Source organism: Phacochoerus africanus, chromosome 8 (genome assembly GCF_016906955.1).
Source record: "Phacochoerus africanus isolate WHEZ1 chromosome 8, ROS_Pafr_v1, whole genome shotgun sequence".
NCBI classification, from domain to species: domain Eukaryota; kingdom Metazoa; phylum Chordata; class Mammalia; order Artiodactyla; family Suidae; genus Phacochoerus; species Phacochoerus africanus.
Genome location: NC_062551.1, coordinates 3,985,764 through 4,009,754, shown reverse-complemented (window position 1 = coordinate 4,009,754; position 23,991 = coordinate 3,985,764). Strand labels below are relative to the sequence as shown.

The 23,991-nt window shown below is 48.4% G+C and overlaps 1 protein-coding gene across 1 annotated transcript in view; it reads left to right on the top strand.

Moving 5' to 3' along the window:
• The window catches only part of USP10 (ubiquitin specific peptidase 10), a 65,490-nt gene that overhangs the window by 8,761 nt on the left and 32,738 nt on the right, over nt 1-23,991 (top strand). The window contains exon 2 of the mRNA XM_047788822.1: nt 19,610-19,678. Within this exon, the coding sequence (XP_047644778.1) occupies nt 19,610-19,678 (69 nt within the window). The remainder of the gene's footprint in view (nt 1-19,609; nt 19,679-23,991) is intronic.

The following is a 23,991-nucleotide window of genomic DNA, read 5'->3' as shown; positions in this document are numbered from 1 at the left end:
TGGAGAGGTTGGTAGGGTAGCCCTCAGCCCTAGGGAATAGTGTGGAATTGGGTGTGAGCCTGGGCTTTTCCTCTGTCTTCTCCAAAATCAGGCTTTTGGCACTTCTTTTGTTATTTTGTTTTTTGTCTTTGGTCCTTTTAGGGCCACACCTGTGGCATATGGAGGGTCCCACGCTAGGGGTCTAATCAGAGCTGAAGCTGCTGGCCTACACCACAGCCACGGTAGTGCCAGATCCAAGCCGTGTCCGAGACCTACACCACAATTCACGGCAATGCCGGATCCTCAACCCAGTGAGCAAGGCCAGGAATCGAACCTGCAACCTCATGGTTCCTAGTCGGATTTGTTAACCACTGTGCCACGGCGGGAACTCTGCCCTTTTGTTTTTTATCAAATACTGTAGTGGCCAAGGGAAACAAGCAAGCAAAAAAGCCAAACCCCAAACTCTCCTACTCCTTGCCTCAGATCCCTTCCCCCAGAAGTCGTACTCAACCACTACTAATAAAATGGCAAAATAAGGTCTTCGAAGGGTAGCATTCCATGTCCTTTGGAATTAATTTGTGGGATATCAGACAACTCATTCAGAGCTACATATAGAGGATTATATATCCTTTGTGATTGTTCAAAAAAAGAATTTTAGTGGCCAGGCATTAGCAATATAGAGCTGAAAAGAGAGGTTCTGTGCTTTAAAGTTCACAGAGTAGTTGGGGGGGGGGGACAGGCTCACTGGTAAATTCTGTTTTAGGGTCGTGGTTCCTGTGCCAAGCGTGAACAGTGTCGTCGAGAACTTTCATTCATTCATTCATTCAGCAAGTAGCTGTTGAATGGCTACTGCGTACCAGGCACTGAGTCTGGCGTGGAGAGCAGAAACAGGCATTGTCCCTCCTTCCAGGGCGCTTGCTGTCGAGTCAGATAGGCAGAGTAAGGCGCATGTCATCCCAGACTGAGGACCATCCAGAAGGAAGGGCGCGCACACAGCCTGTGCCCAGCCTATGTGCCGACTCCGTGGCTGGAGCCGGGTGTGGGCCACCCGGGAGACTCAGAGAAGGCTCAGGGCGGAGGTGGGGGATGGCCACCTCCCCTTCGGGAAGCGTGGAAGTGGACGCGTTGCCCTTGGAGCTCAGACTCTGCCTGCCCTGCAGACCCGAGCCCAGCAGGGGAAGCTTGGGCAGGTGCGGCGGAGCTGGGGTAAAGTGGCATGGTCCCGGAGATACTTAGATTGAAAAGAGGAGCGCCAGGGATGCTGGGGAGATGGCTCTTCTAGGAAAGGGGACATTTGGGCAGAGGAGCACAAGAACATGGTGTGTGGGGGAAACGGGCCGAGGGACAAAGTCTCCCAGCCTGCGGCCTGTTTGGGAACCTGAGCTCGATGGGTGACTGCTTGGTGTATAGGATGAAGCAGGGTTCGGGAGTCAGGAGCGCTGAAGGGCCTTGATAGTCCAGCCGCTGATGGTGTTTGGTCTTGGGAGCAGGTGGTGTCTGGGAAGCCGCGGCTTGGCGTCCCTCCCCGTGTTAGCACTGCTGAGCGCAGCCGTGCTGCGGGGCCCTGATGGGGTCCTTCACGGCTTGGCACGGTTTCACGCTTCTGGCTCTCGTCCAGAGCTGAGGATGGCCTCTCTGCTCGCCTTAGCACCCCAAGCATCTTAAACCCCAAATTTTGAGCGGGAAGGGAGGAAGCAGGACATCCTTTTGGGGTCATCTGAGGTGGATTAACGCAAGGCAGATAGCCCTGGAGTGTCCTTAGGTGTGATTGGATAGAGTCTTTGGGGCAAGTCGTTTGGGACGTGATTCCCTTTATTTTTTAGGGCGAGGCGCCTTTAAACACAAGCTTCGTTCCTTTATTATACTCCTTTATTATATATTATAAAGTATATAAAGTATACTTTATTATACTTTATTATACTGGACAAGGCCCAGGCCTTGGCCTGCTTGCTGTGACAGACGCCTGTGTAGTAGTGTTTCTGAAGCTGTGCTCCTTGGCCATGGTCCTCTTTCATCTGAACCACCTGGTGCCCTGATGGCCCTGCAGACACACTAAGTGGGGTCTCTAACTAGGCCCCCAAACCTCAGCCCTCTCAGGTCTCTCAGCCCAAGCAGGTGTCCGAGCCTCCACACAGCTTTTCCCCTTAACCCACTGAGCACCTCCTTTGAATAGGATTAATTAAATCATATTTTGGACATTTCAGAACTTTTCCAGTCTAGGTTAGGTCTGAACAGAAACAAAAGATACAGGCTTGGAAGTTCCTATTGTGGCTCAGTGGTAACGAGCCCAACTAAAATCCATGAGATTGCGGGTTCGATCCCTGCCCCCGCTCAGTGGGTTAAGGATCTGGTGTTGCCGTGAGCTGTGGTGTGGGTCACTCACTCGCCTCAGACCTGTGTTGCTGTGGCTGTGGTGTAGGCCGGCAGCTGCAGCTCCGATTCGACTGGAGTGAACCATGGGAATACAACCAACCGAGGAGTCTTCAAATGTTGCCACTTTGAGGACCCTGGGGCACTGGGTCTTCAGAATGAGAGTTCAGTTTTGCTTGAAGTTCAGTCACCAACTGATTGACTAATTCCTTCTCAACATTTATCCTGTTTTTGCTGAGCCCTGTGTTGGGGTTTGTGGATTGCAAAACACCATTACACAAAATCTGTAAGTACAAATAGCCTCTTCCCCAAAGCCATGAGAAACTGCTGCACTCCCAGTCCTGAAGCAGGACCCTAGTGGGGGCTGGGGAGCAGCACAGAATCCACCAAAGCTCCCTGCAACCGTGATCATCTGATGCCCCCGAGCGCTGGAATGAGCTTCCTAGGTCGCCTCGAGGCCTGGCTGTGGTCGGGACGTCCTTGGGGATGTGTGCACCAGCAATAAGCCAGTTTGCTTCAGAAATTCTTGCTGCCTTTTTTTGTTACTGGTCATGGGTTTGTCAGTTTAGGGTATTCTTGTCTCCAGTTTTTCATGAACTGGTGCTAAAATAATCACTCTTGGTTGCATTTTGGTTCTCATGAATCCTTGGCTTTTCCATGCCGTTCTGCACAGTGTGAGGCGGGGTGCCAGCAGCATGAACTTTTTCGTCTATGACAGGGTTTTGTTCCATGAGAAAGAAATGAGATAGCTTTTTAAAAAACTCTTTTTTTTTTTTTTCTAACAAAGGACTATTATATGAACAGGTTTAATGTAACATGAAATGCCAAAGATTAGAACCATTAATAAAGTGTCTAATTCTTATTTCAACTTAAAAAATATAAAAAATCTTAAAAAACAAACCCGTTTTCCTCTGTTTTGAGTGGAAGCTCGCCTGGCTGTAACTTGAACTTCACACACAGTGACACTGTAGCAATACCCTCGCCATGACTAGTCCTGGATGCAGAGTTGCCCGAGCTCAGTTTGGAAAGAGTTTACCTCTCACCCCATGACGCACGTTGAACAAGCGAGTTTGTTCTTTTTAAGGGAGACAGGAGGGAAGATAGGTTGCCATTTTGTTGCTCGGCCCTTGATTTCTTTTTGGGTGGGAACAGATCCGAGTTGACCTCCTCCCACCATGTGCCCAGTGAGCTTGGTGGGCCCCGTAGACTTGGACTCTGCAGGTGCCCTGCATCTCTGCTACGGTCTGCCAGCCTTTCCCTGCCGCCTGCCGCCTGCCAGCCCCGATGGGCCAAGTGCCAAGGTGGTGAAAGGAAGGCATGGTCCTGCCGGACGGAGGGGGCAGCACCCAGACAGTCGTCTAGCTGGAGTCTGGCAGGTGCGCTCAGGTGGGAGCCCAGGGGCCCCAGAGCAGCCTGGCCCCCCTGCTCCTCCAGGGCCCGCCTTCCCTGTGCTGCAGGTCGATGGTGAGTTAACCTGACAGAAGGAGCAGCTGGCTGTCAGTCCGCAGGTTCAGGACTGCATTCTGCAAATGAAGATCAGGACCAGGGTGTGCAGAGCTTCAAGGGACAGATTTGCCTCCCCTAGAAATAGCTCCGTAGCAGTGAGAGCTGATGAAGGGGTGGGCTGCTCGGTTCAGAGGGTTGTAAGCAAGAATGTGGCTGGCATTGAGACTTCCTTTTAGAGTTTTCATGGCTCTCTCTCTTTTTTTTTGGGGGGGGGGGAAATCTTTTTAGGCCCACACACTTGGCATATGGAGGTTCCCAGGCTAGGGACTGAATCAGAGCTGTAGCTGCTGGCCCACACCATAGGCACGGCCACAGCAACTCGGGATCCAAGGCACGTCTGTGACATACACCACAGCTCACAGCAACGCTGGATCCTTAACCCACTGAGCAAGGCCTGGGATTGAACCTGCGTCCTCATTTCATAGCTCTCGATCTCTGCTGGCGTTCCTCGAATCCAGGCGACTGACCTGTATATCAGCTCATTAGCTGTTTTGTTTCACTCTTTGGGCTGTTTCTCAACAGAGATAGCTGAGATCAGAGGGCATTTACTGATGTAGATAAAATGCCTTCGCCTTGGCTTTCCCAATCCCAGTAGTGTCCAGAGCAGGGATCCTTTGTTGACCTGGTCTGAGCAAATGCTGTTATCCCTAAATTTGAGACCTGCAGAGCTGCCTGCCTTGCTGGGTGGAGAGCCTGTGTCATTGATGCGTGTGGAAGGAGAACTTCTCCCTTGGCTTTTGCCTCAGTTCCCCACCACGACACCGTAGATATCTCAGCCAGTGTTAGCCTTCATCCATGGTACTTTATTTTATTTTAGTGACCACACTCGCAGCATGTGGAAGTTCCTGGGCCAGGGGTTGAACTTGAGCTGCAGCAGTGACTCGGGCTGTTGCAGTTAAAATGCTGGATCCTTAACCTACTGAGCCACCATGGAGCGCCTCATGTTTGTATTTTAAAACTAGTATCTGAGACAGAGCAAGTTACACAGAGCAAGTTATGAAATAGTTGGAAAAGATTGAGAAAGGTCTTTTTAGAAAAAGTTTGTCAGTAAGCTGGCCCATGTTTGGTGAAGGCCAGCAGCTTTAGCTGCTGCGCGTAGCTGACAGGAAGGTAATAACCCACGCGTTCTTCCCTGTGTGTGTAGCGGGTGACTCAGCAGGTGACTAAGGCACAGGAAGCAATTGGAGCGCTTCTGGGATGTGGGATTAGGTGCCGAACTCGGCGGTGCGCATGTTAAGTTCTGCAGGGTAATTGAGGGAGGGAGGAGATGGGTCGTGAGGAGCCTTGAGAATGAAGAGGGTTTTGGCACGTGGGGAGAAATGGGCCATGTGAGGAGGGCTTCGGTTTCATGTTAACCTGTCGCTTTGGCTTTTTTGAGTGATCTTTGTATGAATCCCCTGTTTGCTGCCATGGAACGTGAGGCAGACCTTTTATCTCCTATATGGCTCACTTCATTTCTGTCTCAGGATGCTTTTGCTAATAATTAAACGTTAGCTCAGCTCTTACACCATAAATTAGAGATTTACTAGCTCATAAAACTAGAAATTTCTATAGGTAGGTCAGGCTTCAAGGTTGGTTTGCCTCATCAGTTCAGTAACATCTTTGAGAACCTGGTTTTTCTTTACCTGTGTTGTATCTGTTTTGTCCTAAGGCTAGGCATCCCCCTGCAGCGAAATGACTACTGTAGGAGCTCCTATTGTGGCTCAGCGGTTAACGAACCCAACCAGCATCCTGAGAATCCTTGGCCCCGCTCAGTGGGTTAAGGATCTGGCGTTCCCGTGAGCTGTGGTGTAGGTTGCAGACGAGGCTCAGATCCTGCGTTGTTGTGGCCGTGGTGTAGACAGGCAGCTGCAGCTCTGATTCAGCCCCTACCCGGAATCCTCCATATGCCGAGGGTGCGGCCCTAAAAAAGCAAAAAAAAAAAAGAGGCTACCGTAGTGGCAGGCTTCATGTTTGTGCCCGGCACACGCACTGGAACAAGAGAGTGAGTGTGTCCCAGAATTCTTTGGCACCCCCTGAACCCAGCACTCTGTGCGATGAGGATAGCACGCCCTGTGGACTCCCCTCTGGAGCTGGGTGTGTGTGTGTGTTGGCCTTCTGAACTGGGGCCCACTCTCCCGGGAGGAAGGGAAAGGACATTGGGAGGATGGCCACAAAATCCTTTGCAGTCCTGAAGCCCTGTCCCTCCCCACTCTCCTTTTCCAGCTTTGTAGTTTCCTCGTTCTGGGCTCCCAGACTGAAGACTGTCCTTTCTCCCTGGCAGGTCATTCTGGACCATCTGAACATTTCTTCTTTTATTTTAGAATCTTCCTTAAGTTTTCTTGTTGCTTAGCTATCTATACATCTGTGCCTCGGGGTCAGCTCCAGCTTCCAGTCTCTCCTCTCCCAGTTTATGTTTGTGGGATCTGGGGCAAGTTTATTTCTCTCAACCTCTGGTTCTTTTCATCATCACCCAGTAACAGCTACTTACTAGATTATTACTATTTTTTTTTTTGTCTTTTGTGTTTTTAGGGCCGCATCTGTGGCATATGGAGGTTCCCAGGCTAGGGGTCTAATTGGAGCTGTTGCTGCCAGCCTAAACCTCACCAACAGCAACGCCAGGTTGAGCCAGGCCTGCGAGCTATACCACAGCTCATGGCAATGCCGGATCCTTAACCCACTGAGCAAGGCCAGGGATCAAATCCGCAACCTGATGGTTCCTAGTCGGATTCGTTTCTGCTGCAGCATAATGGGAACTCCTAGATTACTAAATTCTAAGTGTGCTTAAGTGGATGGGATTTAGAACTGAAAGATGCACAGAGATCATAGTTTATTTACAGAAACATAGATAAATGGTAATTACCATGACATGTGAACAAGGCTTTGAAAGAAATAGGGGTTGCAGTGAATTCCCTGAGGGGGTGGTGCCGGTTTTCAGCTTGATGGGCAGAGGAGTGGGGGTTGAGGGAGCCGCCTGCATGGAGGGCGGGAGAGTAGTGAGTCCATTTGGAGTCACAGGGTCTTAGGTGCACAGAGAGGTAAGGTGGGATCCTTTAGGCCGGGAGGGCCATTACACCACGCTAGAGAGTGTAGATCCCATCTCTGCCGTCCATACAGGTAGCAGTTGACCAGATGTCCTGGTGCACACTTGTTCCAAGGTAATTAATTTGGTCCTTTTACTTTGAAAGTTGCCTCCCATTTGGATGAGAAATGTTCACCCAACTTAATGGAGGAGTTTGGAGCCACGTGGTGCTTACATTATAAGAGGATCCTGGGGTTATGTGAGCCTCAGCAGCTGCTTCGCAAACTCAGCCTACACTAAGGATCCCCTGGGCATCTTGTTAATGGCATATTTGGCTTCAGTAGGTCTCGGTGGGGCCTCAGAGCTGCACAAGCCCCCTGGGTTCCGCCTTCGCTGCCGGACCAGGGATCAAACCTGAGCTGCCACTGAGACAGCGTTGCATCCTTAACCTGCAGCGTCACAGCAGAACTCTGAATCACTGCCTTTTAGGAGTGACGGGATGGCTAAATGAGGTCTGTATGTTAAATGCCTTTAGGGCAGTGCTTAACCCACAGGAGTCATGTAGCACGCGGTAGGTACTTGTCCCCCACCTCCATCCCCGCAAGTTTTTTTAAGGCAGTAAACACTGCTTAAACGTTTAAAATACTTTTTTTTTTTTGTCTTTTTTCTATTTCTTTGGGCCGCTCCCACGGCACATGGAGGTTCCCAGGCTAGGGGTCGAATCGGAGCCATAGCCACCAGCCTACACCAGAGCCACAGCAACGCGGGATCCGAGCCGCATCTGCAGCCTACACCACAGCTCACGGCAATGCCGGATCGTTAACCCACTGAGCAAGGCCAGGGACCGAACCCGCAACCTCATGGTTCCTAGTCGGATTCTTTAACCACTGCGCCACGACGGGAACTCCTAAAATACTTTCTTATTATCTTCTGTGCCATTGGTGCTCAGTAGAAATCTGTTTAGTTTGGTGACAGACTGACTGTTCTAGGACTGTTGGCCATTCTGTCAGCATTTTTTTTTTTTTTGTCTTTTTAGGGCCACATCTGCGGCATATGGAAGGTTCCCAGGCTAGCGGTTGAATCAGAGCTGTAGTCGCCAGCCTGCACCACAGCCGTAGCAACGCAGGATCTGAGCTGTGTCTTCGATCTACACCACAGGTCACGGCAACGCCAGATCCTTAACCCACTGAGCGATGATGCCAGGGATCGAACCCACGTCCTCATGGATGCTCGCCGCGTTCATTAACTGCTGACCCACGACGGGAACTCCCATTCTGTCACCATTTGAGGGTCTCTTACGTGTCAGGCGTTCAGTGGGTGTTGGGAGGCCGAGATCTCATCTTGGTTATTGCAGGCGGCCAGGCCTGGAGGGGCTGGCTCATCAGGGCTTGGGTTGGGCAGTGCTTTCTGACTGGTGTGTGATGTGTGTGCGGAAAGGTGCTGCTCCTGCCTTTGCCTCATTGAGGTCCTGGTCTCTGGATCGATCCTGTATGAAGTGTTAGTATGTAGCACTGCATTAGAATTCTGATTTCAGCCCCTGCAGTTGCTGCTGTTTTTACCAAGTAAAATTTTTGTGCATTTTGGTACTTTGATGAGGTTTTTTCCTAGGTACTTGGGTGTATAATTCAAGGTAATTTTCAAAGTTTCTCATCTAGGAGGTTGGAAGAATGATGAAATTTGCTCTTGACATAATTGTAGAAGCTGATTTTGAAAAAATAATGGGCCTCTTGATTTTAAAGTTAAACTAGTATGTAGCAGCGGAAGAGCTCAAGAGTTGGGAGCTTGAAAGAAGCAACTGGAGGAGAATTGAGCAGCCCAGGTTGAAGATGTGTTTGGACTTCGTCAGCGTAGTTGAAGCCCTGAGAGTGGGTGAGCTGCTTAGCCGGGGAATATCCAGGTGCCCAGCCAGAGGAGAGAGAGAGAATGGTTCAAGAGGCAGGACCAAGTCTGTTTTTCTTTTTAGGGCTGAACCTATGGCCTATGGAAGGTCCCAGGCCAGGGGTAGACTTGGAGCTGCAGCTGGGGCCTGTGCCACAGCCCTGGCAACACCAATCGTCTTCAGTTTAATTTTTCTTTTTTTCCTTGTTTTCCTTTTCTTAGGGCACATGAAGGTTCCCAGGCTAGGGGTCGAATGAGAGCTACAGCTGCTGACCTACACAAAAGCGACAGCAATGCAGGATCTGAGCTGCATGTGTGACCTGCAACACAGCTCATGACAACGCCAGATCCCCGACCCACTAAGCGAGGCCAGGGATTGAACTGGCATCCTCTTGGATGCTAGTTGGATTCGTTTCCACTGAGCCACGACGGGAACTCCCAGTTTAATTTTTCTAATAAAGGATTTAAAAATTTTTTTTTTTTGGTCTTTTTATTTTTTGCTATTTCTTGGGCCGCTCCCGAGGCATGTGGAGGTTCCCAGGCTAGGGATTGAATCAGAGCTGTAGCCACAGGCCTACGCCAGAGCCACAGCAACGCGGCATCCGAGCCACGTCTGCAACCTACACCAAGCTCACGGCAACGCCGGATCTTTAACCCACTAAGCAAGGGTAGGGACCGAACCCGCAATCTCATGGTTCCTAGTCGGATTCGTTAACCACTGCGCCACGACGGGAACTCCCTAATAAAGGATTTTATTTTATCTATCTGTCTGTCTGTCTGTCTGTCTATTTATTTATTTATTGTCTTTTTGCCATTTTTTGGGCCGCTCCTGCGGCATACAGAGATTCCCAGGCTAGGGTTTGATCAGAGCTGTAGCTGCTGGCCTACGCCAGAGCCACAGCAACAGGATCCGAGCCGCTTCTGCAACCTACACCACAGCTCACAGCAACGCTGGATCCTTAACCCACTGAGCAAGACCAGGGATCGAACTCGCCACCTCATGGTTCCTAGTTGGATTCGTTAACCACTGAGCCATGACGGGAACTCTAATAAAAGATTTTTAATCCTAACAGTAAACTTAGACATGATTCAAGAATGGATCATGTGTAATTCAGCCTCTGGTTTTGGCTGGTAAAGTAAATTACAGCTCTGTCATTACGGTCTTCCAAGGCTATTTTCAACAGGTTGTTTGTTAGGTGGAGGTTAACTGAGAAGGTATGCAGTAGACTGGGCACATCACAAAGCTATCAACACCCGTTTTGCATTCTTTTATTTTCAGGAGATAGTAATTTTGCATCTTTCACTGCTCGATCAACCCTTCTAAGTAGCTTTGGGTTTCCTTTTTTTGGCCACACCCTCGGCACGATGAAGTTGCTGAGCCAGGGATGGAACCCAAGCCACAGCAGTGACCCAAAGCACAACAGTGACAACCCCTCATCCCTAACATGCTGAGCCACCAGGGAACTCCCAGTAACTTTGGTTTTCATCAACAGCCAAAGCAACTCATTAAATAGAATGTTCTATATATTAACGCCTTAAAATTGGAAGAAGGGTGTGTGTAACAGCTAACATGAGTACCTTTCTTTCCAGCTCTGGGTTTTCCAGGTGTTGGAAGAAACCATTGGCAGTGACTAGGAGGTTAGAAGAGAAGAGTTTATCTTTTTCTCTAGAAGTCTGTCTAGTTACACTTCTTTTTTCCTGAAAGTCTCTTAATGTGCTGCTCTGGTTTAGTGACGAACTTTCCTTTCTGGCATGTGGCCTTCTGTAGCCAAGCTTTTGTTGGTTGAGTTCCAGCACGTTTCATTAAGTGCAAAATCCTGTAGAACAGATGGGTTTACAAGTTTCTGCTCATGTAGCATTCTGTTTAATGCAACACTGGACTTTGGGTTCAGCATCGTTGGCAGTAATTGTCTGTGTGTATAGTGTGGCATTGGAGTAGGTGGTCAGGGGATCCAGGCAGTTATAAAGGCCAAGCCAGGCATGAACAGTCTGAGGTTGGAGGCTTAAAGAAGCCTGTTACAGTGATAACTGGCAGCAGTATACAAGTACATGCTAGTTTAGGTGGTGTTACGTACCACTAGTTAAGAGTCTTTGAACCAAGGAACATGAAATCTTACTAAAAAAAAAAAAGTCTTGGGAGTTCCCGTTGTAGCTCAGCAGTAATGAGCCGGACTAGTATCCATGAGGATGCAGGTTTGATCTCTGGCCTCGCTCAGTGGGTTAAGAGTCCAGCGTTGCTGTGAGCTGTGGTGTAGATTGTGGATGCGGCTCGGATCCCACGTTGCTGTGTGGCTGTGGCGTAGGCCAGCAGCTACAGCTTCAACTTGAAGACCCGTAGCCTGGGAACTTCTGCATGCCACGGGTGAGGCCCTAAAAAGACCAAAAAGAAAAAAGTCTTGCCGTGTGAGTGAGTATAGAGTGCTTACGAATTGTACTTGTGTACATGAAAAGTTGGTAATGTGGTCCTTGGTCTTCAAGAGCTGTTTTTAGAACAGAGCTGCCTTAGCCGTGCTCTTTATAGACGTGCACCTGCTTTTTTTAAAAAAAAATCAACCATATGGAGGCATCATTTAATACAGTAAATATATCAATTTTAAGTTTTCAGTTTGAGTTTTGACAAATGTATATAGCAGAGTAACTGCCACTATGATCAAGATAGAGATATTTTCAGAGTTCCGGCTGTGGCATAGTGAGTTAAGGATCTGACTGCAGTGGCTTGGGTTGCTGCGGAAGCTCAGGATTGATCCCCAGCCTGGTGCAGTGGGTTAAGGGATCCATTGTTGCTGTGGCTGGTGCATAGGTTGCAGCTGTGGCTCAGATTCACTTCCTGGCCCCTAGTTCGGAAACTTCCACATGCTGTGGATGCAGCCGTTAAAAAAGAAAAAAGATACTTTCATTGCCCAGAAATTTCTCACATGTCCTTTTGCCATGAATCTCTACCCCATACCCAGACAATTACTCATCTGCTTTCTGTCACTACAGGCTAAGTTTCCCTTTTCTAGCACTCTCTTTATGTGGAATTATATAGAATATTCTTCTATCTCCCTTCTTTCATTCAGCGTAACATTTTTGAGATTTACCCATGTTGTAAGAAGAGTTCCTTTTCAGTGCTGAGTAGTAGTCCTTTATATGGATGGACCACAATTTGTTTATCTCTTCACCTCTTGACGGATATTTGTTGTTCCGTGGTTTGACTGTTGTGAGTGATGCTCTCACTACATTCATGTACAAGTCTTTGGTTTTGTACTTGTACAATATATGTTTTCCTTTCCTTTCTTTGTTTCTTTTTGCTTTTTTAAGGCTGCACCCACGGCATATGGAAGTTTCCAGGCTAGGGGTCACATTGGAGCTGCAGCCGCTGGCCTACGCCACAGCCGCAGCAACAGGAGAGTCAAGCCATGTCTGCGACCTACGCCACAGCTCACGGCAGTACTGGATCCTTAACCCACTGAACGAGGCCAGGGATCGAACCCTCATCATAGATCCTAGTTGGATTCGTTAACCACTGAGCCACGACGGGAGCTCCATGTTGTCATTTCTTAGGTTAAAATACCCAGAAATAGAATTGTTGTATGTTATATTGTAGATGTATGTTTTATCTTGTAAGAAACTGCCAGGCTTTCCCAAAGAGCAGGATCCTTTCACGTCTGTAGCAGGAGTGTGTGAGAATTCCCCTTCTGCATCCTCACCGACACTTGGTATTTTCAGTTTTATTACTTTTTTTTTTTTTTGGTTGTACCCATGGCATATGTAGTTTAACTCTTGTGGGGTATGGAGAGGCTGTCATTCCTCGCCCCTGGAAATTTTGTTTCTTGTAGATTTTTTTTTTCCTTTTTCCTCTTCAACAGAGCTCTTGAGCACCTGCTGTATGCCAAGAACTGCCTTCACTGCAGGCAATGGAAAGATGAATTTCACTTGGTTTCTGTCCCACGGCTTGTGAAAGTTCCAGGGCCAGGGATCACACCTGCGCCACAGCAGTGACAGCAGCAGATCCTTAGCCCGCTGTACCACCGGAACTCTGGTTTCTGTTCTTTTTTAAAACTAACTTTACGGAGGCATATAATACACAAGCAGTGAATTTCATCCATTGAAGTATATAGTTTGATGAATTCTGATGTTTCTTTTTTATTAGTCTTCTGCTTTTCCTCCTTCCTTTCCCTTCCTTGATTAGCGCCACGGTGATTGTAATAGATATGAAAATAGGTGGGATCTTGACTTCTTTCTGCTAAGGCTGTCCCAGATATAACACAGACTGAATTCACTCCCTAGTTTATCAGCTCTGTTCCGTGTGATAAAAAGTCCATATAGCAAGTTACTGTATAATGAGGGCTATCTCTGTTTCCTTGCAGTTTAGTACTGGTTTAGAGCAAAGCAAGTTAATATTTAACTGGCGTTGTGTAGTGTACAGTAGGCCTGGAAAGTTGTTAAGTGGATTTCTGCTAAATGAATCGTGTTTTCTAACTTGGAGATGCAGTCTGGGGAAACAAGTTTTAGCTCAGCCTCTCCATGAGAGCGCTTAAAGAAATATATCCAACCTACTATGAAAAAAGCCTCCTTGGAAAAGTGAGGGGATAACTTTTGGCAGTACTTTAATAGTCAGAATAAAATGCACAGACCCCACCAAACTGACTCTGAATTGCAGTAGGTTGACATTTGAATTCTAAGGAGTGGTGCTGCCTGGGGGAGTGGCTTTGTCACGGTTTGTCCATTTGTTCCCTTCTCAGGATTCCTCGCCCCGAGAAATTCAGCAGGTTTCTGCTGCAGCCCAGCCAGTGGAGGAATGAGCCTTTCTCGCCTCCGTCTTCTTTGGTCTGCTTTTGCTGTTTATAATACTCTTTGCAGCTTGCGGTGCGCTTGCATTGTGACAACTGTCAGTGTCATGTTGTTGCAGACCCTACATCTGTCTCATTCAGAGTTTATTCTCATAATCGCGCACAGTCCGCTGTGGATGGTTGGTGCCCGACACACGTTGTTAAATTAATGAACTTCCCACTGTGCTCTGACTGAACAGTGTCGCCTCCAAGTGTCCCCCAGGCCACGCACGTCACTTAACAAAGTTAAGAGCATATGGTGACTGTTCGGCATCTATCAAGTACTGGCCCCAATCAGTAAAATGTAGCAAAGAAACTAAAATGTATCTTTTAATGCAACTACTGACCTGATTTTTTTTTTTCACTTAATTTTGTTGCGATATTCCCATACCAGAGACTTCACGTGTTTAAATAGCGGTACGTTTTGGTGCTTTTTAAAATAGTCACAAGGTGTGCGGTTAGCTCTTAGCAGTCAACCTTAGGACATTTCATTACTGCGGAAAGAAACTCCACACCCATCAGGCGTGACTCCCTACCCCCCCCCCCCCCCCCCACCCAGCAGCCTGGCAGCCGGTTTGCTCTGTCTCCAGGGAGTGGCCCCACCTGGACGTTTCACATGGATGGACTCGGGCAGCGTGTGGCCTCTTTCACCCAGTGTGATGTGTTCAGGGTCCATCCACGTGGTTGCCCGTGTTAGTCTAAGAACGTTTCTGAACCCGTTCCATAGTCCTGGTTCCGCCTGGGAGGTCTTCTGGGAGCTGGGAAGGACTTTGGAGGTTGTATAGTTTGGCACATCCTCACTTGAGAGATGAGATTAAAGCTTTTATCACTCGGAGCCGTTTATTAGTCCTTTCCGTTGCCTCCTATCTCCCAAATTCAATTTCCTTGGGTTGGGAAAGACTTTGTGCTTCTCCCTCTTGTCGCTGTGTGTGGTTCGGTCATTGAACCCTGTGAGACCCAGCCGGCTCCTGTCTGTCCCGGGGATGCTGTCCCTGGGGCTGGGCTCCGATGCCCTGGAGCCAGGGCGGCACCGTGTGCACACACAGCAGAGTGTTTCTTGGTCAGACCTGTGTTAGTGCTTTTACCTCAGGGGCTGATCTCCCACATCCCCAGTCCTTTCGAAGGCAGGGGACCTCGACTGGGGGGGCCCCTGCCCAGTTACTGCCCTTTCTAGGGCTCAGGCTTTGGGAGTTGAGCGGAAGACTCCGCGCTGCGCTCCAGCGCCCCCTGGCGCCCGGCCGTGGTGGTCGCCCTCCGTCCGTTTCTCCTCTTGGGGCGGAAAGCGCTGTTTGCCGAGGCTTCGTGGCCTCTGTGGAGATCTGTGGGCCGTGCGGGCAGATGTCTTCCTTCGCCCTGCCTCCCTTGGGCTGAGATTGGGTCTTTGCTCTGCCTGTAGCACAAACACTGGTGTTTCCCGTTCCGCCTGCCCTTTAGCCAGCGGCGCAGCCGGGGGACCAGGCCTCCGTCTCCCCCGAAGACCAGAGCGGCCCCGCCCGGCTGCGCCGCCCCGAGCGGCGTCTTGTCTGCACCCTGACCGTGCTGTGGCTTGGCCCCCCTCTGCCAGATGTGTTTCTTTTAGATATACTTTTCATGTTCATTCTAGAAAGGATCCTGAAATGATCAAACGTGAACTGTGGGAGATCAGAGAGCTGGAGCTGGGCTTTGTTCCTGGCTCGGCCTAGAGCTGCACCATTTCCCAGGCCCTGGGCTGTGTCCCACCCCCGCTGGCCTTCCCTGCAGCGGCTACAGCCCCCCCCCCCCCCGGGGTGGGGGAGAGGAGCGTTTGTGAGGAGCATTTGGGTCGCTTGTTCCCGCTTGTAACTCGTTTATTCACCTTCCTCTGCTGGGCAGCCCTTCAGACCTAGGGGACTCTGCAGGCTCGCCTTACAGCCGAGGGAGGCCTAGAGCTCTCAGCACCGTGTAAACAGTCACTTCGGCCTGGGTGGGCCGGGCCTGCCCTGGGCATGGCTGCCCCCTTCACCGTCCTGGCTTTCAGCTGGCTCTGCTCCTGCAGGACAGATTCATGTGGTCAGGGGCATTTTCTCCCCACTAGCTTATAAATTCTGTGAAATCAGGTACAAAATCCTTTTCATTTTTTTTAAACCCTGTTTTTCCTAAAAACAGACTTTATTTATTTATTTTTTGGTCTTTTTGCCTTTTCTAGGATCGCTCCCGTGGCATATGGAGGTCCCCAGGCCAGGGGTCTAAGTGGAGCTGCAGCCTCCAGCCTACACCAGAGCCACAGCAACGCGGGATCCGAGCCTCGTCTGCAGCCTACACCACAGCTCACGGCAACGCCGGATCCTTAACCCACTGAGCAAGACCAGGGATCAAACCTGCAACCTCATGGTTCCTAGTCGGATTTGTTAACCACTGAGCCACGATGGGAACGCCTAAAAACAGACTTTAAAGTGTGTTAATTCTCCAGAGGAAGGGAAATACTTCACACACATATAAAGAGAGGGTAAGAAATTTCATCACAACTATTTTCAGCTTTAGCTTAAAAAAAAAAAAAAAAAAGCCGAAAAACTATCTTGGGAGTTCCCGCTGTGGCTCAGCGGTTAAGTAATCTGACTAGCATCCATGACGACTCAGGTTTGATCCCTGGGCTCGTGCAGCGAGTTAAGGATCCTGCGTTTCCGTGAGCTTCAGTGTGGGTTGCAGACGTGGCTTGGATCCCTCGTTGCACTGGCTGTGGTGTAGGCGGGTGGCTACAGCTCCCATTTGACCCCAGCCTGGGAACCTCCATATGCCACGGGTGTGGCCCTAAAAAGACCAAAAAAAGAGAAAAAACACAAAAAACACAACTATTTGGAAATGATTTCAAATTTATCAAAGTTGCTTTTTTATTCACATTGACCTGTTACGGTTGAACCTCACTTGCTTAATCATTTGTGTGCCCTTAAGCTCTCTCTCCACAAATTCCCAGACTCTGCACACGTGCACGAACACACAGACCCTTTTTCCACCCTTTGAGATTTGAGGGAGGATTGGTGACACAGCTGGCGACCCTGTACCCCTATCAGCTTGAATGCGTATTTCCTGTGACCGGAACGTTCTCTTACATAACCTCAGGGGGACGGTCATCTTGTCATAAGTCTGCACAGATGCAGTACTGTTCTCTGACCTACTGATCTTTACAGCGTGTCCCTTCCAGGACAAGGGCCAGTCTAGGGTCAGGTGTTGCATGTGGTAGTCCGTCTCTTCCGCTTCCTGTAACCTGAAACTTTGCCTCAGCCTTTTGTGACGGGAGCTTTCGGAGGAGCAGAGGCCTCCCCCCGCTTTTTGGTAACAGTCTTCATTCTGCCAAACACCTAAAATGGTTTGCGATTGACGTTCACCAAGACTCTAGCAGGCGGTGCGACTGGAACATTGTAGTGGCGATGGGCTGCCCTGAGTTTCTGTGATAAGCTCTGTGCTGTCCCAAGCCTTGGGCTGCTTCGGCCTTTAGTCAGGTATAGTGTTACTTCAGTAATTGTCACTAAAATGCAGGGCCGCACAATTTACGTCCACTCACTGGGATTTGTAGTTGAATAAATACTTGGCTTTTTCTTTGATTTTGGTCATTTCAACTTTGTAATTTAACTTTTTTCTTCCTAGTAAATTTATTTAAGCTAAATTTTATTTTAATAAGCAGTACTCCTATTTGCCTTTTTGGAACAGTAGGGATAAAAAATGCTTCCTCATAGTAATATGAGGAAATGATAATATTTCTAAATGATACACATTGATTTTTATAAGCACTGAAGTAGTTGTCTCCAGGAGTTCCCTTCGTAGCTCAGCGGAAACGAAATCTGACTAGCGTCCATTGAGGGCACAGGTTCTATCCCTGGTCTCGCTCAGTGGGTTAAGGAGCCGGCGTTGCCTTGAGCTGTGGTGTCGGTTGCAGACACGGCTCAGATCGGGCGTGGCTGTGGCTGTGGTGTGGGCCGGTGGCTACAGCTCCGATTCGACCCCTAGCCTGGGAATCTTCATATGCTGCAGGCGCAGCCCTAAAAAGATAAAAAAAAAAAAAAAAATAATGATGATGAAATAGTTGCCTCCAAGTTTATATGGGCTGTTTAATTTTATCACTTCCACAGAATGTTTGCGTGGTTATCAGAGAGGCATTAGTTTCTCTGTCTATGAAAGAAATACTAACCTTTTTTTCCCCCATGCACTGTGATGGCAGGAAATTCTCTCGCTCTCTTTTTTTTTTCTTTTGCTTTTTTAGGGCCAGAGCCACAGCCAAAGCAATGCGGGATCCCAGCCTCGTCTGTGACCTACACTGCAGCTCATGGCAACCCAGGATCCTTTAAGCCACTGAGCGAGGCCAGGGATCGAACCCAAATCCTCAAGGATGGCATTTGGGTCTGTAGCTTGCTGAGTCACAGTGGGAATTGCGAAATGACTGTTTTTTATAATGTTGAAGTTTAACATTATAAAAACTCATACTTTTGCATTCAAAAACTCATACTTTTTTTTTTTTTTGGTCTTTTTAGGGCCACACCTGTGGCATATTGGAGGTTCCCAGGCTAGGGGTCCAGTTGGAGCTGTTGGAGCTGTAGCCGCTGGCCTACACCCCAGCCTCAACAGCGTGGGCTCCGAGCTGTGTCTGCAGCTACACCACAGCTCATAGCATTGCTGGATCCTTAACCCATTGAGTGAGGCCAGGGATTGAACCTGCAACCTCGTGGTTCCTAGTCGGATTCATTTCTGCTGCGCCATGACGGGAACTCTGAAAACGCATACATTTTAAGGATTGAATAGGCCTCATTAGGGTAAGAGCATGTGATACCTGTATTTATATTTTTAAAATTGCTGTTTGCACCTGTGGCATGTGGAAGTTCCCAGGCCGGGTATGGAATTGGAACAGCAGCTGTGGCAACACTGGATCCTGCAACCCACTGTGCCAGGTCAGGGATTGAACCCGAACCTCTGTAGCAACCCAAGCCACTGCAGTCAGACTCTTAATGCATTGTGCCACAGTGGAAACTCCCATGTGTATTTTGATAGAGTTGTTTACTGATATATGTGAGCTAGTTTTAAGGGAATTAAGTTGGAGTTGAAAGCAGCTCTGGCTAGCCACTTGTCAAGTGTTAAATGATATTTCAGTGTTGAATAGTTGATAGGTAGCAGTTGCTTATGGTGTCTTTTTAGGATTACATGTGTTCATCAAGTCCTGATCTGTGGTCAAGGAGATCTTGTCTTTTGTGGGGTTTTTTGGCACCGCACACAGCATTTGGAGGGTCCCAGGCTAGGGGTCTAATGAGCTGCAGCTGCCAGCCACGACCATAGCAGTGCAGGATCTGAACCCGCAGCTGTGACCTATATCACAGCTCACGGCAGTGCAGGACTCCCACCCCACTGAGCAAGGCCAGGGATTGAACCGGCATCCTCATGGATGCTAGTCAGGTTCATACGTAACCCACTGAGCCACAGTGGGAACTCCAGCTCTTGTTTTTTGCTCTTTGCAGCTTCCTCCTGAAATTTATTTATTTATTTATTTTTTGTCTTTTTGCTATTTCTTGGGCCGCGCCCGTGGCATATGGAGGTTCCCAGGCTAGGGGTCGAATCGGAGCTGTAGCCACCGGCCTACGCCAGAGCCACAGCAACGCGGGATCCGAGCCGCGTCTGCAACCTACACCACAGCTCACGGCAACGCCGGATCGTTAACCCACTGAGCAAGGGCAGGGACCGAACCCGCAACCTCATGGTTCCTAGTCGGATACATTAACCACTGCGCCACGACGGAACTCTCCTCCTGAAATTTAGATAAGAGTAATGGTTTCTCTTTGAGGGAGGGGCAGGGATATGATTCTGGGGCAACAGCCTTGGTGACAGATCCAAGCTTTATCCGCTTTAGAATGTTCTTCACCGTTTATGGAAAAGATGAGTGGTGTTTCTTGTTTGTAATTGAGAAACGCTACATGTAGAAATCTCAGTTTGCAGACCCTTGATTTGTTTACTTGAGAAAGGCTCTTGGGGAGTCCGGCCAGTCATGTATAGGATAGGTGTGTAGCGCTTTTTTCTGAAAGTTAATGTGCGTATTTTACGTGATCAGTGATTCTTTTTTTTTTTTCAGTATATTTTTGGAGATTTTAGTCCTGATGAATTCAACCAGTTCTTTGTGACCCCTCGCTCTTCAGTTGAGGTAAGACAGTGTTTTTTTTATGTTTTAATGAGTGTACGTATACATATAAATGATGGTTATGTTTTCGTTTTGGTTTTTAATTTATGTGTTTTGATTAAGAATTCCGCTGTACGTAAGTGTAGAGACTACTATGAGAAATGACTGAAACCTGCAATCATATTTGACTACTGTTAACCTTTTGCTGGATTTATGCATAACAGCATTACAGATGCCTTTGACGCCTCTGTTGTGTGCTCTCCCGTCTCACTCCCTTTTTTCCCCAGAAATACCGACTCTGCTGAAATTGCTCAGGGTTGTTTCCTGACTGGTTTTCACCCTCTACCGCGTCCACATGTGTGGCGACAGATGGTACAGAGTATTGCTATGCGATTAAAGTGTCACATAAGTGGTTTCATTCTGGGTTCATCATTTTTCTGTTTTCTTTTTCTTTTTCTTTTTTTTTTTTTTTTTTGGCTTTTCAGGGCTGTACCTGCAGCATATTGGAAATTCTCAGGCTAGGGGTTGAAATTGGAGCTGTAGCTGCCGGCCTACACCACAGCCACAGTAATACGGGATCCAAGCCACGTCTGTGACCTACACCGCAGCTCACGGCAACGCCAGATCCTTCACTCACTGAGTGAGGCCAGGGATCAAACCTGGGTCCTCATGGATACTGGTCAGGTTTGTTACCACTGAGCCACTACGGGAGCTCCCTGGGTTCATCATTTTACAGTTTATTTTAGGCTCAGCATTTTTCAGATACATCTGAACATTTTGTTCTCACTTTTTGATTTTAGTTAAGTCTTGAACTTAGCGAAGTTTCTTCACCCGTTGCCTGTTGAGGACTGTCTAGGTCTCTGCTGCTCTCTGAGGCGGGAAGCACTGGGTCGTGTCTCCTCCTCATACTCCTGTGATTCCCAAGAAGTACTCCTGGGAATGGAATTGCTGGGCTCTGCGAGGACTGAGCACCTTTAGTTTTATTAGAGACTCCGAGTCTGCTTTCTAAGAGGTTTTAGAGTCTGCATTCCCAGTAGCAGTGCGGGAGAGTTTTTTGATCTCATTTTTTTTTAAGTCCTGTTAATATTCAGTATGGACATGCTTAAATTTTTTGTTAATCTGATAGATAATAAGTGGATTCACCATATTTTAATGTACATTTCCCAGGTTACACAAATCGAGCACTGCTTCATTCGTTTCATTTGTCCATTGGCGGTATAGATTTCTGCTTCTCTTCTCTTAGTTACCCAATCTGTGTCCCTTGTCCATATTTTTATCAAATGGCTTGTCTTTCTCTTACTGATTTATAGGGTTAATAGTCTTTGCCTTTGAATATTACAGGTATCTCCTATCATGAGGGATTCTTAAACTTCATATATGCTGAACCTCTTCCCCTCCCCAATAAAGGGAAATTACATTTTAAACTTTTAATGTCAAATGGATTGGTTTTTGTTTTTTTTTTCTTTATGGTTGTGGGTTTTTTTCTTTTTTTGCCATTTCTTGGGCCACTCCCGTGGTATATGGAGGTTCCCAGGCTAGGGGTCCAATCGGGGCTGTAGCCTCCAGCCTACACCACAGCCACAGCAGCCCAGGATCCGAGCCGCGTCTGCAACCTACACCACAGCTCACGGCAACGCCAGCTCCTTAACCCACTGAGCAAGGCCATGGATCGAACCCGCAACCTCGTGGTTCCTAGTCAGATTCGTTAACCACTGAGCCACAACAGGGACTCGTGTCCCAGATCTTTCATATGCTGTAGGGGCAGCCAAGCAAAAGGGGGTGGGCAGGGGGAGAGAAGGCTGATTGTTCTTGAGACTGGCCAGAAACTCAGCATCGGGGCTGCTCTGCACTCAGCCAACAACTGCATAACCAGCCCAGGGTGCACGGGCAGCTGTAGGTGTGTGTGTGTGTGTGCTCGCGCGCGCGGTGGTGGAGTTAAGGCAGTTCTTCTCAGTTGTGTGGTGTCTCAGTGGGATTTCAGAGAAGAGTCGGAGCTCTTGATAGTTTTTAGATTACAGTAGATAGTGGTAGCACTGAAAGATTTTGAAATCTTGCCTTATTGAAGGGCCTGAGTAGCTGTGTTTTCTAAGTTAATTTGATTTCATATCTAATATAACTAGATTTCAGTGTTTTTTTTTGGTCTTTTTGCCTTTTCTAGGGCCGCTCCTGTGGCATATGGAGGTTCCCAGGCTAGGGGTCGAATCGGAGCTGTAGCCACCAGCCTACGCCAGAACCACAGCAACGCCAGATCCTTAACCCACTGAGCAAGGCCAGGGATCGAACCTGCAACCTCATGGTTCCTAGTCAGATTAGTTAACTACTAAGCCACGCTGGGAACTCCTAGATTTCAGTTTTTTACATTGCTCAGTTTGCATTTGTACGTGAGATTTTATATTTTTGCTTTTTCTTCTTTTTTTTTATTTCGGCTGGGGATGGAACCTGCGTCCCAGGGCTCCCAAGACACCACTGATCCTTTTTTTTTTTTTTTTTTGGTCTTTTTGCTATTTTTTGGGCCACTCCCGCGGCATATGGAGGTTCCCAGGCTGTGGGTCGAATCGGAGCTGTAGCCACCGGCCTACGCCAGAGCCACAGCAACTCGGGATCCGAGCCGCATCTGCAACCTACACCACAGCTCACGGCAATGCCGGATCGTTAACCCACTGAGCAAGGGCAGGGATCAAATGTGCAACCTCATGGTTCCTAGTCGGATTCGTTAACCACTGCGCCACGACGGGAACTCCCCACTGATCCATTTTTATGCCACAGCAGGAACTCCTGCTTTGCTTCTTAAATTGTCTATTCTTATAAGTAGCTACATAGCTAAAGAGAGAACTTTGAACAGTTCTTACACTTTCATTCTGCTGTGTATTTATTGTACCCAGTTACCACAGGCTGAGGGGTATCTTAGAGGTGACGGAGGTTTGGTGAATTAAAGGGACCATATCGATTCTATAGAGTAAAAAAGAAATGCATACACAGATTTCTTTTCTGTACCTGAACTCATTCCAGCATTCAGTCAAAATAAGTGTTTTAAAACACACTAATAGAAAATGGCAGTATTGCCTTGGAGTCTATCTGGTGTTCAAATTCTGCCTCTCCTTTTTTTTTTTTTTAAATGGGCTGCAGGTGAGACATATGGAGATTCCCAGGCTAGGGGTTGAATCAGAGCTGCAGCTGCTGGCCTACACCACAGCCACAGCAATGCCAGATCCCAGCTGCATCTGTGACCTACGCCACCGCTCATGGCAATGCTGGATCCTCAACACACTGATCGAGGCCAGGGAGCAAACCTGCGTCCTCTTGGATGCTAGTTGGGTTCAGAAGCTGCTGAGCCATGACGGGAATTCCTCTATCACTGACTCGATGTTTGTCTAAGTATTGTATGATTTTAAAAACGAAACACTTAGAGCATTTACAGTTGTACAGATTTCCATCACCAGGGGGCACCCTAGTGCCACTGATGGAAAAAGACGGTGTTCTGTGTCTGAGAGTCAGCACAGATCTTTTGTGACTGCAGAGGGACGTCAGCCTGATTTGTGACTTCCTCAGATGCACCTTTCTGCTGTGTGTCTGTGCCAGTGTGAGTGCTGGGCACTGGCTGTGAGTGTTTGCAGGGTGTGTGGAGTGCAGCCCACCTTGGCACACTGCTTTCGCCCTGTGTGGTGGAAATGGGTGCTGCTCTCAAGTCCTGGGAGTTGTCCGTTCCTTTTGAATCGCCCTTTGTTTTCCTAGCGTCTCTTTGCCATTACTTTTCTCAGGAAGAGCTTGTCTCCTTGTAGTGAAAAGCTTAATTGCGAAGGGTTGACCGGAGCAGTCAGCTGAGGGCATCACTTAGGCAGTAGTTCTCCGACAGTAGTGGGCACAAGCATCACCTGGGTACCCCTGAGCATGGCAGCCTCGGTGACCCCGTCCCGGCACCCCAGGCCATTGTACTGAGCGGGCTGCTGCGAGCTGACTCTGAGGAAGGCTGTGCTAAGATGTAATGGTTTTGTTCTTTGGTTCCGCCTTCAGGTAGCAGTTACCTGTCCACATACCTAACCCTTCCCATCCTGAACTTTCTCATCTCAAACTTGTCTTCCTCCTAAGTACCGTGGACTAGCTAGGATGGGCGAACTTTGGTACGCTCACGGTACCTCTCCGTGTCTTGCAGAGAGCTCAGACCCCTGCCCTCTTGATGTCTTTCAAGCAAGGAGTGTGATTGCTAGCTGTTGACTCAGTTAGTTAAGACACTGTTAAACAGGAGCCACCATTCCCAGGCTTTTCTTTCCCGGGGCTTTGTCCCCTCTGTCCTTGGGCCGAGTGGACATGAAGTAACGGTCAGTGTCCAGTGCAGGTCA